General features: G+C 45.0%; 1 protein-coding gene across 1 annotated transcript in view; it reads left to right on the forward strand.

Annotated features, from left to right (window-relative positions):
• LOC132831221 (transmembrane protease serine 6) overlaps nucleotides 1-13,507 on the forward strand; it is an 83,905-nt gene that overhangs the window by 39,952 nt on the left and 30,446 nt on the right. Inside the window, exons 6-9 of the mRNA XM_060849231.1 lie at nucleotides 5,768-5,809; nucleotides 9,406-9,610; nucleotides 11,177-11,313; nucleotides 12,154-12,266. Coding sequence (XP_060705214.1) covers nucleotides 5,768-5,809; nucleotides 9,406-9,610; nucleotides 11,177-11,313; nucleotides 12,154-12,266 — 497 coding nt within the window. The remainder of the gene's footprint in view (nucleotides 1-5,767; nucleotides 5,810-9,405; nucleotides 9,611-11,176; nucleotides 11,314-12,153; nucleotides 12,267-13,507) is intronic.

The raw sequence follows: 13,507 nt of genomic DNA on the forward strand, positions 1-13,507 counted from the left end.
TCCTTGGATGTTGCCTGACCTGCTGCGCTTTTCGAGCAACACATTTTCAGCTTATTCCTTTCACCCTTTTGCTCGTCCAACAAATGTGCATTTCTCTCTTCCCCTTCACAATCTGAGGAAGTTATGCCTGAGTCCATACCTCTGTTTGTATTTCTTTGAGATCAAAGCTTGCTAGTCCAAAGAGTGCCTCCGAAAAACCAGGAGCCATGCAATGGGGAAAAGTGGCATTTGGCCTATTAAATCTGCTTTCCTCAATGCCTCTTGGAGTCATAGTTATGCAGCGCGGAAACAGACCCTTCAGTCCAACTCATCCATACCAACCAGATATCCCAACTTAATCTAGTCCCATTTGTCAGCACTTGGCCCATTCCCCTCTAAACCCTTCCTATTTATATACCCATCCAGATGCCTTTTAGATTGTACCAGCCTCCACCACTTCCTCTGGCTGCTCATTCCATATGCGCATCACCCTCCGTGTGGAATGGTTGTCCCTTTCATATCTTTCCCCTCTCCCCTAGTTCTGGTCTCCCCCACCCCAGGGAAAAGACCTTTCTATTTATGCTATCCATGATTTTATAAACTGGAACATGATACGAAACCTCCAGACAGGAAGTGCAGCATTTGTTTCTCGTTCTCGCCAGGCAATTCAAGCCAAACTTTGGAATGTCTCCCTAATGTAGCATCATCGAGCCGCAGTCCATCTCCACTCTGTTGTCAGGACCTTGCCATTGTCGCAGTGTCTCCCCGGGTGGCATGGTGGCTCGGTGGTTAGCACTGCTGCCTCACAGCACCAGGGACCTGGGTTCAATTCCACCCTCGGGTGACTGTCTGTGTGGAGTTTGGGTTTCCTCCCACAGTCCAAAGATGTACAGGCTAGGTGGATTGGCCATGGGAAATTGCCCAGGGGGAGAAATCCAGAAACATGCAACAAAATATGATGTGCGCTTTCCGGATTCATCTCCTCATTTTATTCCCAAGGTGGCAGTTAATAAGGGTTGGATGGGATGCTCTTTGGAGGGTCAATGCAAACTCAATGGGCCTAATGGCGCCTCTCTATGCTGTAGGGATTCAATATATTCTATACAGTTTGGAAAGTTCTCTGATGATGTTTGTATTGTATAAGGTAATGGATGCATAAGTGTTGATCTGAATTAAACTGACACTTCCCTTTCTCTGAGAGATAATGTCGCGAATGTGTGAAGCAATGAGCAGTTAGAGTTTGGCAGATGGTGGCCTCATACTGACATGTCTTCCTTCCCTCTTCTTAGTAACAGTTCATATGTCCCAGAGTTAATCACAGATCATAGTGTAGCAGGAGGCCATTCAATCCATCGTTCCTGCACTAGTTCTATCCCCTAGTGTTAACTTCCTACCTTTTCTTCACATGCCTGTACACCATTTCTATGCGAATAATCACCAATACCCTCCTGAATGCCTCAATAGATCCTTCCACCACATTTCCAGGCAGCGCGTTTCAGACCCTAACTGTGTGAGAGAGTTTTGTTTTCCCTCACGTCACCCTTGTTTCATTTACACATCATTTTCAATCTGTGCCATTACACTCTTGTTTTTTTCACTAGCAGAAACACCCGATCTGCACTGACCAGGATGCGCTCAATGTTGGAAGCCTCAATTGGATCTCCTCTCAGCCTCCTTCTTTCCAAGGACGACAGTCTCACCTTCTTCAATCTGTCCCCAGAGCTGTGGTTTCTCATTCCTGGGACCAATCCTGTAAATTCATTTCTGCACTTTCTCTCACCACATCCTAGTGTGGCCCACAACTATACACAAGACTCCAGCTGAAGTTAAGCAATGATCTTGCACAAATTCAACATGACCTCCCCACTCTTGTACAATTTGCCCTATTAATAAAGCCCAGGACTTGTCTGCTTTATTTCCTGCTCTCCCCACTTCTACTGCCTCCTTCAATGATCTGCACATATGTGTACCCAGCTCCCTCTGCACCTACACCCCCTTTAGTTGCTATAACTTTTATACAGTTACAGAAAAGAAATAAACCACATTCTCTTGCAAAACAATAGGTAGTGAAGCAATGAATAGCGAAGAAAGTGTTTGGTATGCTTTCCTTTACTGGTCAGTGTATTGTGTATAGGAATTGGGAGGTCATGTTGCGGCTGTACAGGACATTGGTTAGACCACTTTTGGAATATTGTGTGCAATTCTGGTCTCCCCCCATACGAAGGATGTTGTGAAACTTGAAAGGGTTCAAAAAAGATTCACAAGGATGTTGCCAAGGTTGGAGGATTTGAGCGATAGGGAGAGGCTGAATAGACTGGGGCTGTTTTCCCTGGAGCGTCGGAGACTGAGGGGTGACCTTATAGAGATTTATAAAGTAATGAGGGGCATGGATAGGATAAATAGACAAAGTCTTTTCCCTAAGGTGGGGGGAGACTAGAAGTAGACGGCATAGATTTAGAGTGAGAGGGGAAATATTAAAAGGGACCTAAGGGGGAAAGCTAGAGAAGTGAATTGCTGGGCCTCTTGCTGAGATTTTTGTATCATCGATAGTCACAGGTGAGGTGCCAGAAGACTGGAGGTTGGCAAACGTGGTGCCACAGTTTAAGAAGGGCGCTAAAGACAAGCTAGGGAACTATAGACCGGTGAGCCTGACCTCATAGGTGGGCAAGTTGTTGGAGGGAATCCTGAGGGACAGGATGTACATGTATTTGGAAAGGCAAGGACTGATTCGGGATAGTCAACATGGCTTTGTGCGTGGGAAATCATGTCTCACAAACTTGATTGAGATTTTGAAGAAGTAACAAAGGTGATTGAGGGCAGAGCAGTCGATATGATCTATATGGACTTCAATAAGGCGTTCGGCAAGGTTCCCCATGGGAGACTGATGAGCAAGGTTAGATCTCACGGAATACAGGGAGAACTAGCCATTTGGATACAGAACTGGCTCAAAGGTAGAAGACAGAGGGTGGTGGAGGGTTGTTTTTCAGACTGGAGGCCTGTGACCAGTGGAGTGCCACAAGGATCGGTGCTGGGCCCTCTACTTTTTGTCATTTACATAAATGATTTGGATGCGAGCATAAGAGGTACAATTAGTAAGATTGCAGATGACACCAAAATTGGAGGTGTAGTGGACAGCGAAGAGGGTTACCTCAGATTACAACAGGATCTGGACCAGATGGTAGATGGAGTTTAATTCAGATAAATGCGAGGTGCTGCATTTTGGGAAAGCAAATCTTAGCAGGATTTATACACTTAATGGTAAGGTACTAGGGAATGTTGCTGAACAAAGAGACCTTGGAATGCAGGTTCAAAGCTCCTTGAAAGTGAAGTCGCAGGTCGATAGGATAGTGAAGAAGGCGTTTGGTATACTTTCCTTTATTGGTCAGAGTATTGAGTACAGGAGTTGGGAGGTCATGTTGCGGCTGTATAGGATATTGGTTAGGCCACTGTTGGAATATTGTGTGCCATTCTGATCTCCTTCCTATCTGAAAGATGTTGTGAAACTTGAAAGGGCTCAGAAAAGATTTATAAGGATGTTGCCAGGGTTGGAGGACCTGAGCTACAAGGAGAGGCTGAACAGGCTGGGGCTGTTTTCCCTGGAGCATCAGAGGCTGAGGGGTGACCTTATCGAGGTTTACAAAATTATGAGGGGCATGAATTGGATAAATAGATAACGTATTTTCCCTGGGGTCAGGGAGTTCAGAACTAGAGGGCATAGGTTTAGGGTGAGGGGGGGAAAGATATAAAAGAGACCTAAGGGGCAACTTTTTCACACAGAGGGTGGTACCTGTGTGGAATGAGTTACCAGAGGATGTGGTGGTATAATTGCTACATTTAAGAGGCATTTTGATGGGTATATGAATAGGAATTGGAGTGATCTGGGCCAGGCGCTGGCAGGTGAGACTAGATTGGGTTGGGATATCTGGTCGGCATGGATGGGTTGGACTGAAGGGTCTGTTTCCATGCTGTACATCTCTATGACTTTATGTCTCTGAAGCCTCTATACAATCCAAATCCTCTATTTCTGGCAACATCCTGGTAAATCCTTTCTGAACCCTCTCCAGCTTAATAATATCCTTTCTATTACAGGACGATCAGAACAGGGTACAGTACTCCAGAAGAGGCCTCACTAATGTCTTGTACAACCTTAACAAGACTTCTCAACACCCATACTCCTCCACCCTAACCATAGATTTAGGTTTTAATCAGAGACTGAAGCACATTGCTTTCAATCGGGCATCAGGAGACAGAATTGAGGTAGAAATATGAAGCTGTAAGGTCAAATGATAGCCATTCAGCAGCTTGATGACATTCTACGATTCAGTTAGAATCTGTATATTCACATCTACCTTGTTTCCAAACAAACAAATCAGTATGATTGCTTACAAATGTTCAGTGGTTGTTTTGCATATGAGCTCTGTCTGTTACACTCAACTACTCTCCCCAACACTGGGTTCCAGTTACCAGTCATCCCCTTGGTGATGAAAGACTGCCTGTTGCTGTCACCTGGGAGGATACACACTAGCAATGTGCCTCATAAATATCTCTAAAATAATTATCAAGAAAAACCTAAAACAATCGAACAATGAGAAACAAAATGTAATGAAGAATATATTGTGCAAGAAAAACAAAGGTTTAAACATAATAGGAGGTTTTACTTAACGTTGATTTAATATTGCATATGTGAAATCATTGTCAGATTGTTGGTGTTGGAAAATTATACCTGTGTTGAAACAATCGACAAATTCAGTCCCAAATGAATTCATGCCAACACTGAACTTAGACTCTCTCTCCCTTCCCTAGCTATCCCCCTAGAGCAAGGAGGTGATAGTCGAGTGGTATTATCACTGGACTGTTAATCTCGAGACCCAGGTACTGATATGGGGACCTGGATTCAAATCCTGCCCCAGTAGGTGGTGAAATTTGAGTTCATTTGAAGTCCATGAATCCATTGTTGGAAAAACCCATCTGGTTCACTAATGTCCTTTAGACATCTTTACCTGGTCTGACCTACATGTGACTCCAGACCCACAGTGATGTGGTTGACTCATAACTGCCTGCTAGGACGGGCAAGAAATGTTGTCCTAAGCAGAGATATTCTCATTCTGTGAGTGAATAAAAAAAATCTGAAATTATCACTTTGAGTTAACTTTCTCTGGCCCATGATCATATGTCATCCATTCAAATGGACCAGTCATGACCTAAGGTACGTGGGTATTGAGGATTGGAATTCCCATCCTAAACCACTTCACTTCTCAATCTCACACATGCCTAAAGTTGTTCCTTTAAAATCATGTTTTTGACCAGTATTTTAGTCCCCTGTCCTAACAGCACCTTCTGTGGCTCAGCATTAACTTATTTTCAATAATCTTCTTCAAGATATCTGTCATGAGGTTTGGTGATGCAGAACTTGAGTCTTGAAGGTTTTCATCTTACACTTGTCAGGATCAATGCAAGAATGCCAAATTTCAAATGATCACAAGAATTTCTACTAAGGAGAAAGGGATGTTGATTGGTTGGCAAGTTGACTCTGATTTGGCTGAGATATTGTCATAATGCATTCATGAATGTAAGAAAGAAAATCTTCACCAACGTTTCTCACATTCAGCAACATCTTAAAGACGCTGCATAAATGCAAGTTGTTGTTTTTGGAGGCTCCCTTTAAGACTGAAACGAATAGTCACTCCAGGATTTTCTCTCTGGCAGCAAGCATTATCCTCTGTTGCCTCCACTGTTTACAAAAAAGGCACTGACTTTAATAATCTTTGTCTTTTTCTTCATTTTACAGAAATGTCAAGAAAAGATTTGAAAATATTGACGGCAGCAACAGGTAATGGAGTTCTATGTTGTATTGAGTTACAACACAACTTATAATTTACAACTTGATGATGGGCAAATGGGATTCTTGACTTCATTCACTGAGAGACCGAGTTTAAAAGCAGGGAGGCTATTCTGGAGCTGTATAAAATGTTGAAAATGTGTTGCTGGTTAAAGCACAGCAGGTCAGGCAGCATCCAAGGAATAGGAAATTCGACGTTTCGGGCATAGATGAAGGGCTTATGCCCGAAACGTCGAATTTCCTATTCCTTGGATGCTGCCTGACCTGCTGTGCTTTAACCAGCAACACATTTTCAACTGTGATCTCCAGCATCTGCAGACCTCATTTTTTACCTGTATAAAATATTGGTGAGATCACAGCTAGAGTACTGTGTGCATTCCGGAATCCACATTACTGGAGTGATGTGATAGCACTGGGAGAGGGGTGCAGACGAGATTTTACCAGGATGTTGCCTGGGCTGAAAACTTGGAGGGACATTGGACAGACTGGAATTGTCTTCCTCAGAGTGGAGGAGACTGAGGGGAGACATGACTAAGCTGGATAAAATTATGAGGGGCATAGACAGGGTAGACAGGAAGGATGTTTTCTCCTTGACAGGAGGATCAATGACCAGGCAGCACTGATATTAAGGCCAGCGTGAGGAGGCTGAAGGGGATGGGAGGAGCTTTTGTTTCACCCAGGGGTTGGTGGGAATCTGGAGCTTCCTGGCTGTGAGGGAGATAGAAGGCAGAAACTCTCGGAGAAGTATTTAGATGCACACTTGGTGATCCCAAAGCATTCAAGTGCTAGAAAATAGGGTTAGGTGGTTGTTTTGGACTGGCACAGACTCAATGGGCCAAAGGGCCTTTTTCTGTGCTGTAGATCTCTACAACAGCAGTTGGGAGGTCATGTTGCGGCGGTACAGGACATTGGTTAGGCCACTGTTAGAATATTGCGTGTAATTCTGATCTCCTTCCTATCGGAAAGATGTTGCGAAACTTGAAAGGACTCAGAAAAAGATTTACAAGGATGTTGCCAGGGTTGGAGGATTTAAGCTATAGGGAGAGGCTGAACAGGCTAGGACTGTTTTCCCTGGAGCGTTGGAGGCTGAAGGGTGACCTTATAGAGGTTTACAAAATTATGAGGGGCATGGATAGGGTAAATAGGCAGAGTCTTTTCCCTGGGATCAGGAAGTGCAGAACTAGAGGGCATAGGTTTAGGGTGAGAGGGGAAAGATATGAAAGAGACCTAAGGGGCAATGTTTTTACACAGAGGGTGGTATGTGTCTGGAATGAGCTGCCAGAGGAAGTGGTGGAGGCTGGTACAATTGCAACATTTAAGAGGCATTTGGATGGGTATATGAATAGGAAGGGTTTGGAGGGATATGGGCCGGGTGCTGGCAGGTGGGACTAGATTGGGTTGGGACATCTGGTCGGCATGGACGGGTTGGACCGAAGGGTCGGTTTCCGTGCTGTACATCTCTATGACTATGACACTTCAAGCTGAGCTGATACTCCAGCAATAAGCCTTTTGTAACCTCCCTGGGTGACCCTGCCATCCCCCAGGTCCTGGCTCAGCCTCAGCAGTCACAGGCACCACGCCCATCTCTGAGCATTAAGTTCCACCAGGAAATGTTGCAGTAATTAATTCTTTGAAATTTGCGTCGCAGGTAGACAGGCTAGATAAGAAGGCATTTAGCATACTCGCCTTCATTGCTCAGACCTTTGAGTATAGGGGTTGTATGTTGAGGTTGTACAGGAAGTTGGTAAGGTCTCTTCTGGAGTGCTGTGTGTAATTGTGGTCACTCTGTTATAGGAAGGATTTTATTAAACTGGAGAGGGTTCTGATAAGATTTGCCAGGATGTTGCCAGGAATGGAGGGTTTGAGTTATGTGGAGAGCTGGGACTTTTTTCGCTGGAGCGTGGGAGGTTGAGGGCTTACCTCATAGAGGTTCATGAGGGGCATGGATAAGGTAAACAGCAAAGGGTTTTCCCGAAGGTGGGGGACTTCAAAACTAGCGGTCATATTTTTAAGGTGAGAGGAGAGGATTTAAAAAGGACATGAGGGGCAACTTATTTATACAGATGGTGTGTGGAATGAACGTTGTGAGGAAGTGGTGAATGCAGGTACAGTTACAAGACATTTGGATGAGTACATGAATAGGAAAGGGTTGGAAGGAGATGGGCCAACAGTAGGCAGATGGTACTGGTTTAGTTTGGGATTATGGTCGGCATGCACTAAGTTGGACTAAGTTTCCATGATATAGGGCTCTATGACTCCAGTGTAATGTCAAGGGAGTGCAGCACTGTCGGAGGTGTGGCCTTGCGGGTGTGAAGTTAGACCAAGCCTGTTCACTTGAGGTGTAAAAGAATCACAGAATTGTTATGGAACAGAAGGAGACCATTCTGTGCATCATGCCTGCAGCAGTTCACAGGGACAGGCAACGTTCATGTCCCACAAGTGAAGAGAGAAAAAAATAGGATGCTAAAGATTTACAACAAAACAGAAGGTGCTGGAGAAACTCAGCAGGTCTGGTAGCATCTGTGGACAGAGAAAGTGAATTAACATTTCGAGTCCGGTATGGACCTTCTTCAGAATGTTTTCAGTTCCAAGTATAATTTATGGGTTTTTTTTCACTAAATTGCGCCTCTAGTGGACGCTAAATGCCTTCAAGGCAGAAATTGATAAATTCTTGATGTCACAAGGAATTAAGGGCTACGGGGAGAATGCGATTAAGTGGAGTTGAAATGCCCATCAGCCATGATTGAATGGCGGAGTGGACTCGATGGGCCGAATGGCCTTACTTCCACTCCTATGTCTTATGGTCTTAGGCAATCATGAGATTGATGCAATACTCGCCTCAGAAAGGATTTTCGGCATGTCCGCAATCACTCTTACCAATTTTGATAGATGCACCATAGCAAGCATTCTATCTGGATGCATCACGGCTTGGTAAGGCAACTGCTCTGCCCAGGACCATTAGAAAGTATAGAGGGCTGTGAACACTCCATCACACAAAACCATCTTCCATCCATTGACTCCATCTACACTTCCCACTGCCTCAGGAAAGCAACCAACATAATCTTGCTGTTTACCTCGTCTATGCCCCCCATGATTTTGTAAACCTCTATGAGATAACCCCTCAACCTCCCACACTCCCGTGAAAAAAGTCCCAGCCTCTCCTTATGAGTCAAACCCTCCATTCCTGGCAAGATCCTGGTAAATCTTATCAGAACCCTCTGCAGTTTAATAAAATCCTTCCTCTAACAGAGCAATCAGAACCCCAGTTATACTCTCTTCTGCATTGGGCAGAAGATACTGAAGTTTGAAAACAAGTACTAACAGATTCAAGAACAGCTTCTTCCCCACTGTAATCAGACTTATATATGGACCTCTCATATATTAGAGTTGATCTTTCTGTTGTACCTTCTCTGTGGCTGTAACACTATATTCTGCATTCTGTTCTATTACCCTGATGTACTTATGTAAGGTATGGTTTGCCTGAATTGCATGTGGAACAATACTTTTCACTGTACCTCGGAACATGTGGCAGAAATAAATCAAATCCTCAAGGACTGATGGTTTCTTGTGTGTCTTGCTTCCTTCAGATTGTCACAGTTATAGCTATGTCAGCGCTGACCAAAGCACAGTACTCAAAGGGCCGGAGTCGGACACCAAGAGTTGCTACTGGCACCTGCAAGGCCCACCCGGGCTCCTGATTAAACTGAAGGTTGAATGGGTACTCATTGGCTGCAGTGATTGGATCGCAGTCTACAACGAGGTGGCAACCAGTGGCCACACACTCTTGACATCGTGAGTATTTGTCTTCCCCTCACGTGTACCTGAGGCATCACGGCCTTTCCTGGTCGCTATGTGAGCAAAAACCCCATAAAGACAGATCTTTATAAAAGCCTGATATACCAGGAAGCAAAGGGGTTATGAGGGCAGTAGACCAGATCCTAAAGGGGGTGGGAGGCAGTCTTTAAAATTAGAGTTGGTCGTGACTTCTTTATGCCAAAGGTGTTGTCTCTCTGGAAGTACCATCCCTAAACATAAAACAATGAGTGTCAGTCTTCAGTTTCAAATCTAAAATTGATCTTTTTTATCACTTCATGGGTTATGGGTGTGCCCCTCACGAGTTGTCCTTGAGAAGGGAGCTGCCTTCTTGAGCCTTTGCAGTCCACGTGCTGTCAGGATACCCACAATGCCGTTGGGGAGGGAATTCCAGGATTTTGACCTAGCGACAGTGAGGGAATGGCGATATATTTCCAAGTCAGGAGGGTGAGAGGCTTGGAGGGGAACTTGGAGGGAGTGGTTTTCCCGTGTATCTGCTGCCCTTGTCCTTCTAGGTGGGAGAGGTTGTGGGCTTGGAAGGATCATCTTTGGTGGATTTCTGTAGTGCATCTTGTAGATGGTGCACAAGGCTGCTTAGCATCAATGTAAGGGAGTGGATGCTGGTAGATGTGGTGCCAAACAAGCAAGCTGCTTTGTCCTGGATGGTGTTGAGCTTCTTGAGTGTTGTTGGAGTTGCATCCATCCAGACAAGTGAGGAGTACTCCATCACACCCCCTGACTTGTGCCTTGTGGACAGTTGATAGGATCTGGGGAGTCGGGAGCAGCAGGATTCCTGGCCTCTGACCTGCTCTCGCAAGCTGTTGTATTTATATGGTGAGTCCAGTCAAGTTTCTGATCAAGATTAACCCCCAGAATGTTGATTGTGGGAGATTCGGTGATGGCAACACCATTGAATGTCAAGGGGCAATGGCTAGACTCTCTCTTATTGGAGATGGTCAATGGCAGACATTTGTGTGATACAAAGGTCACTTGTTATTAACCAATCCAATCCTGGATCACTCCAGGTCTTGTTGCATATGGACACAGACTGTCACAGTATGTGAGGAGTTGCGAATGATCCTGAACATTGTGCAATCATCAGAGAAGGTCCCCACTGCAGATATTATGATGGAGGTTGAGATAGCTGAAGATGGTTGGGCCTAGGACGCTACCCTGAGGATTGCCAGGCTAGCTAAGGTTAATAAGGGTAAGGGAACCAAGGTGGGTTGGTGCAGATTGATCTGGATCTTACTGAATGGCCTTTATCAGGACAGTCGGGATTCTATGATTAGACAATGAATGTTGACATAGACTGATTCTGCTGAATAACCTGTTTCTGCAGCATTTATCTTGTGGGATAATCAGCCTTGATTATATTGGATGGCCTGATTATGTTTCTGCTTTCTACAATTCTGTGTGTAATCCTGTTGAATCTTGTGAATGGATGGGGCAATCATAAGCTATTTGATCCCATTCCCGATGGTGTCCTCTCTACCCATTACATTGACACAATTCTTTCTCTCTCTCTCTCTCTCTCGGTTCCAGAATCTACAAGTGCAGCTGGCAAGAACCAGTGGTGGAAATATTCTCATCCTCCAATGTGATGTCAATCATATGGAGGCAAGGACAGTACAGTTACTACGACCCATTTCGGCTAACTGCACAGGCCATGCCGATGCTCGGTAAGAGAATCAGGGCCCAACGCACACTTCAAGCCTCAGCCAAAGCTCCTGATTCCGATCTGTGTGACAGAAAATGGAGAAAGCTGGATTGTGGGTGGTCACTGAAGGGGAGGGGAGTCATTAGGGGCAGCTCTTGGAGACACTTGGGACAAATAACTCAACCCTCAGGGTGGGTCAGAGGCATCAAATACGCAAAGGCACAGGACATCTCTCCCTTCAGTGTTACCAAATGGAGCAGCTATCAACCTGCCCACCATTTCGTAGTCGATCAACTGTGTGGATCACATAAAATGGCCGCCTTCCAGTGACATCATCGGTCAGGGAGTAAGGAACAATGTAAAATTGTAACTGAGAGATTAATGGCAAAGATAAGAGAAATGTCTTTGTGTTCAGAGATTTCATTGAATCCCTACAGAGCAGAAAGAGGCCATTCAGCCCAATGAGTCTGAACTGACCCTTTGAGGAGTATCCCAACCATAACCCCCTCCGCTACAGCATATCCCTGTAACCTCATTTCCCATGGCCAACCCACTTAGCCTACACTTTAGCATGGCTAATCCACCCTAACCTGCACGTCTTTGGACTGTGGGAGGAAACCGGAGCACCCGGAGGAAACTCTCACAGACACGGGGAGAATGTGCAAACTCCACACAGACCTTCGGCCGAGGCTGGAATCGAACCAGGGACCCTGGTGCTGTGAGGCAACAGAGCTGTGTTTGTTTTAAAACAATGTAGAACTCTGTCGGGAGATGATATATCTGACATGGGAAGTTCTTGATGTTGTCCTGAACATCTGCAGATGAGCTGTGCGATTTAAACCTTTGTCACTTTTAATTCCAGACTGTTCCAGGAATATCACATTGACAGAAGGTTGGAACATCCAAGGAAATGCGAGCACACCATTTTTCCCCAGTTACTATCCGCCCCACACAGAGTGTACCTGGCATTTCACTGTGAGTACAGTGTGGGGATGCTACTAATTTTAAAACAGATCTTGTTTCTCACATCGCAAGTTTCATGATAAAAGCATCAACATTAACCTTGGTCAGTGGGTAGCTCTCTCGCCTCTGAGTCAGAGAGAGTCATAGGGCTGTGCAGCATGGACACAGACCCTTCAGTCCAACAGGTCCATGCTGACCAGATATCCTAAATTAATCCAGTCCCATTTTCCACCATTTGGCCCATAACACTCCAAACCCTTCCGATTCATGTACCCATCCAGATGCCTTTTAAATGTTGTAATTGTACCAGCCTTCCTCTGGCAGCTCATTCCATAACGCACCACCCTCTGCGTGAAAATGTTACCCTTCAGGTCTCTTTAAATCTTTCCCCTCTCACCCTAAACCGATGTTCTCTAGTTTTGGGACTCCCCTCCCCTGGGGAAAAGACCCTGACTATTCACCCAACCCATGCCCCTCATGAATTTATAAATCAACGTGAGCAAGGCCACATTCACAGTTCTGATCACCCTCCTGTAGAAAAGATATTATTAAACTAGAAAGAATGCAGAAAAGCTTGACTAGGATGCTACTTGAACTTGGCAGGTTGGAGCTATAAGGAGAGTTTGGATAGGCTGGGACATTTTTCCCTGCAGTGTAGGAGACTGAGAAGTGACCTTATAGAGGTCGATAAAATCACGAGAATCGGAGATAAATTAGATAAACCAACAGGTTTTTCCCCATGGTAGGAGAATCTAAAGAGGGCATGGATCTAAGGTGAGAGGGGAAAGATACAAAAGGGTCCAGAGGGGCAATTTTCTCCCAGAGCGTGTCTGGAATGACAAGTATCATTTTGTCATTTAAGAAACATTTAGACAGGTGCATGGATGGGATAGATATGGAAGGATATGGACCAAACGCAGGCAAATGGGACTAGTTTAAACTGGGTGTCATGGGCCAGTTGGGCCGAAGGGCCTGTTTTCCTGCTGTAGACCTCTATGACTCTATCAGCTCATCCCTTTCGAGAACACAATCCAGGCTGACACTCCCATCACAGTATTGAGGGAGAGCTGCATCGTCTGAAACTTTTGTTTTTCCAATGAGAAATTAAACTGAGGTCGTCACCCCACCTCTGTTAGACATAAAAGGCAACCTTTACTATTTCTCCTCCCATTGTCCAGGGCAAAAATAATCCCTCAAAATACTTCACTAAAATAGGTTATCTCGGTGCTGTTAATGTGCTACAATAGTTCGAT

Source organism: Hemiscyllium ocellatum, chromosome 33 (assembly GCF_020745735.1).
Source record: "Hemiscyllium ocellatum isolate sHemOce1 chromosome 33, sHemOce1.pat.X.cur, whole genome shotgun sequence".
In the NCBI taxonomy this organism is placed as follows: domain Eukaryota; kingdom Metazoa; phylum Chordata; class Chondrichthyes; order Orectolobiformes; family Hemiscylliidae; genus Hemiscyllium; species Hemiscyllium ocellatum.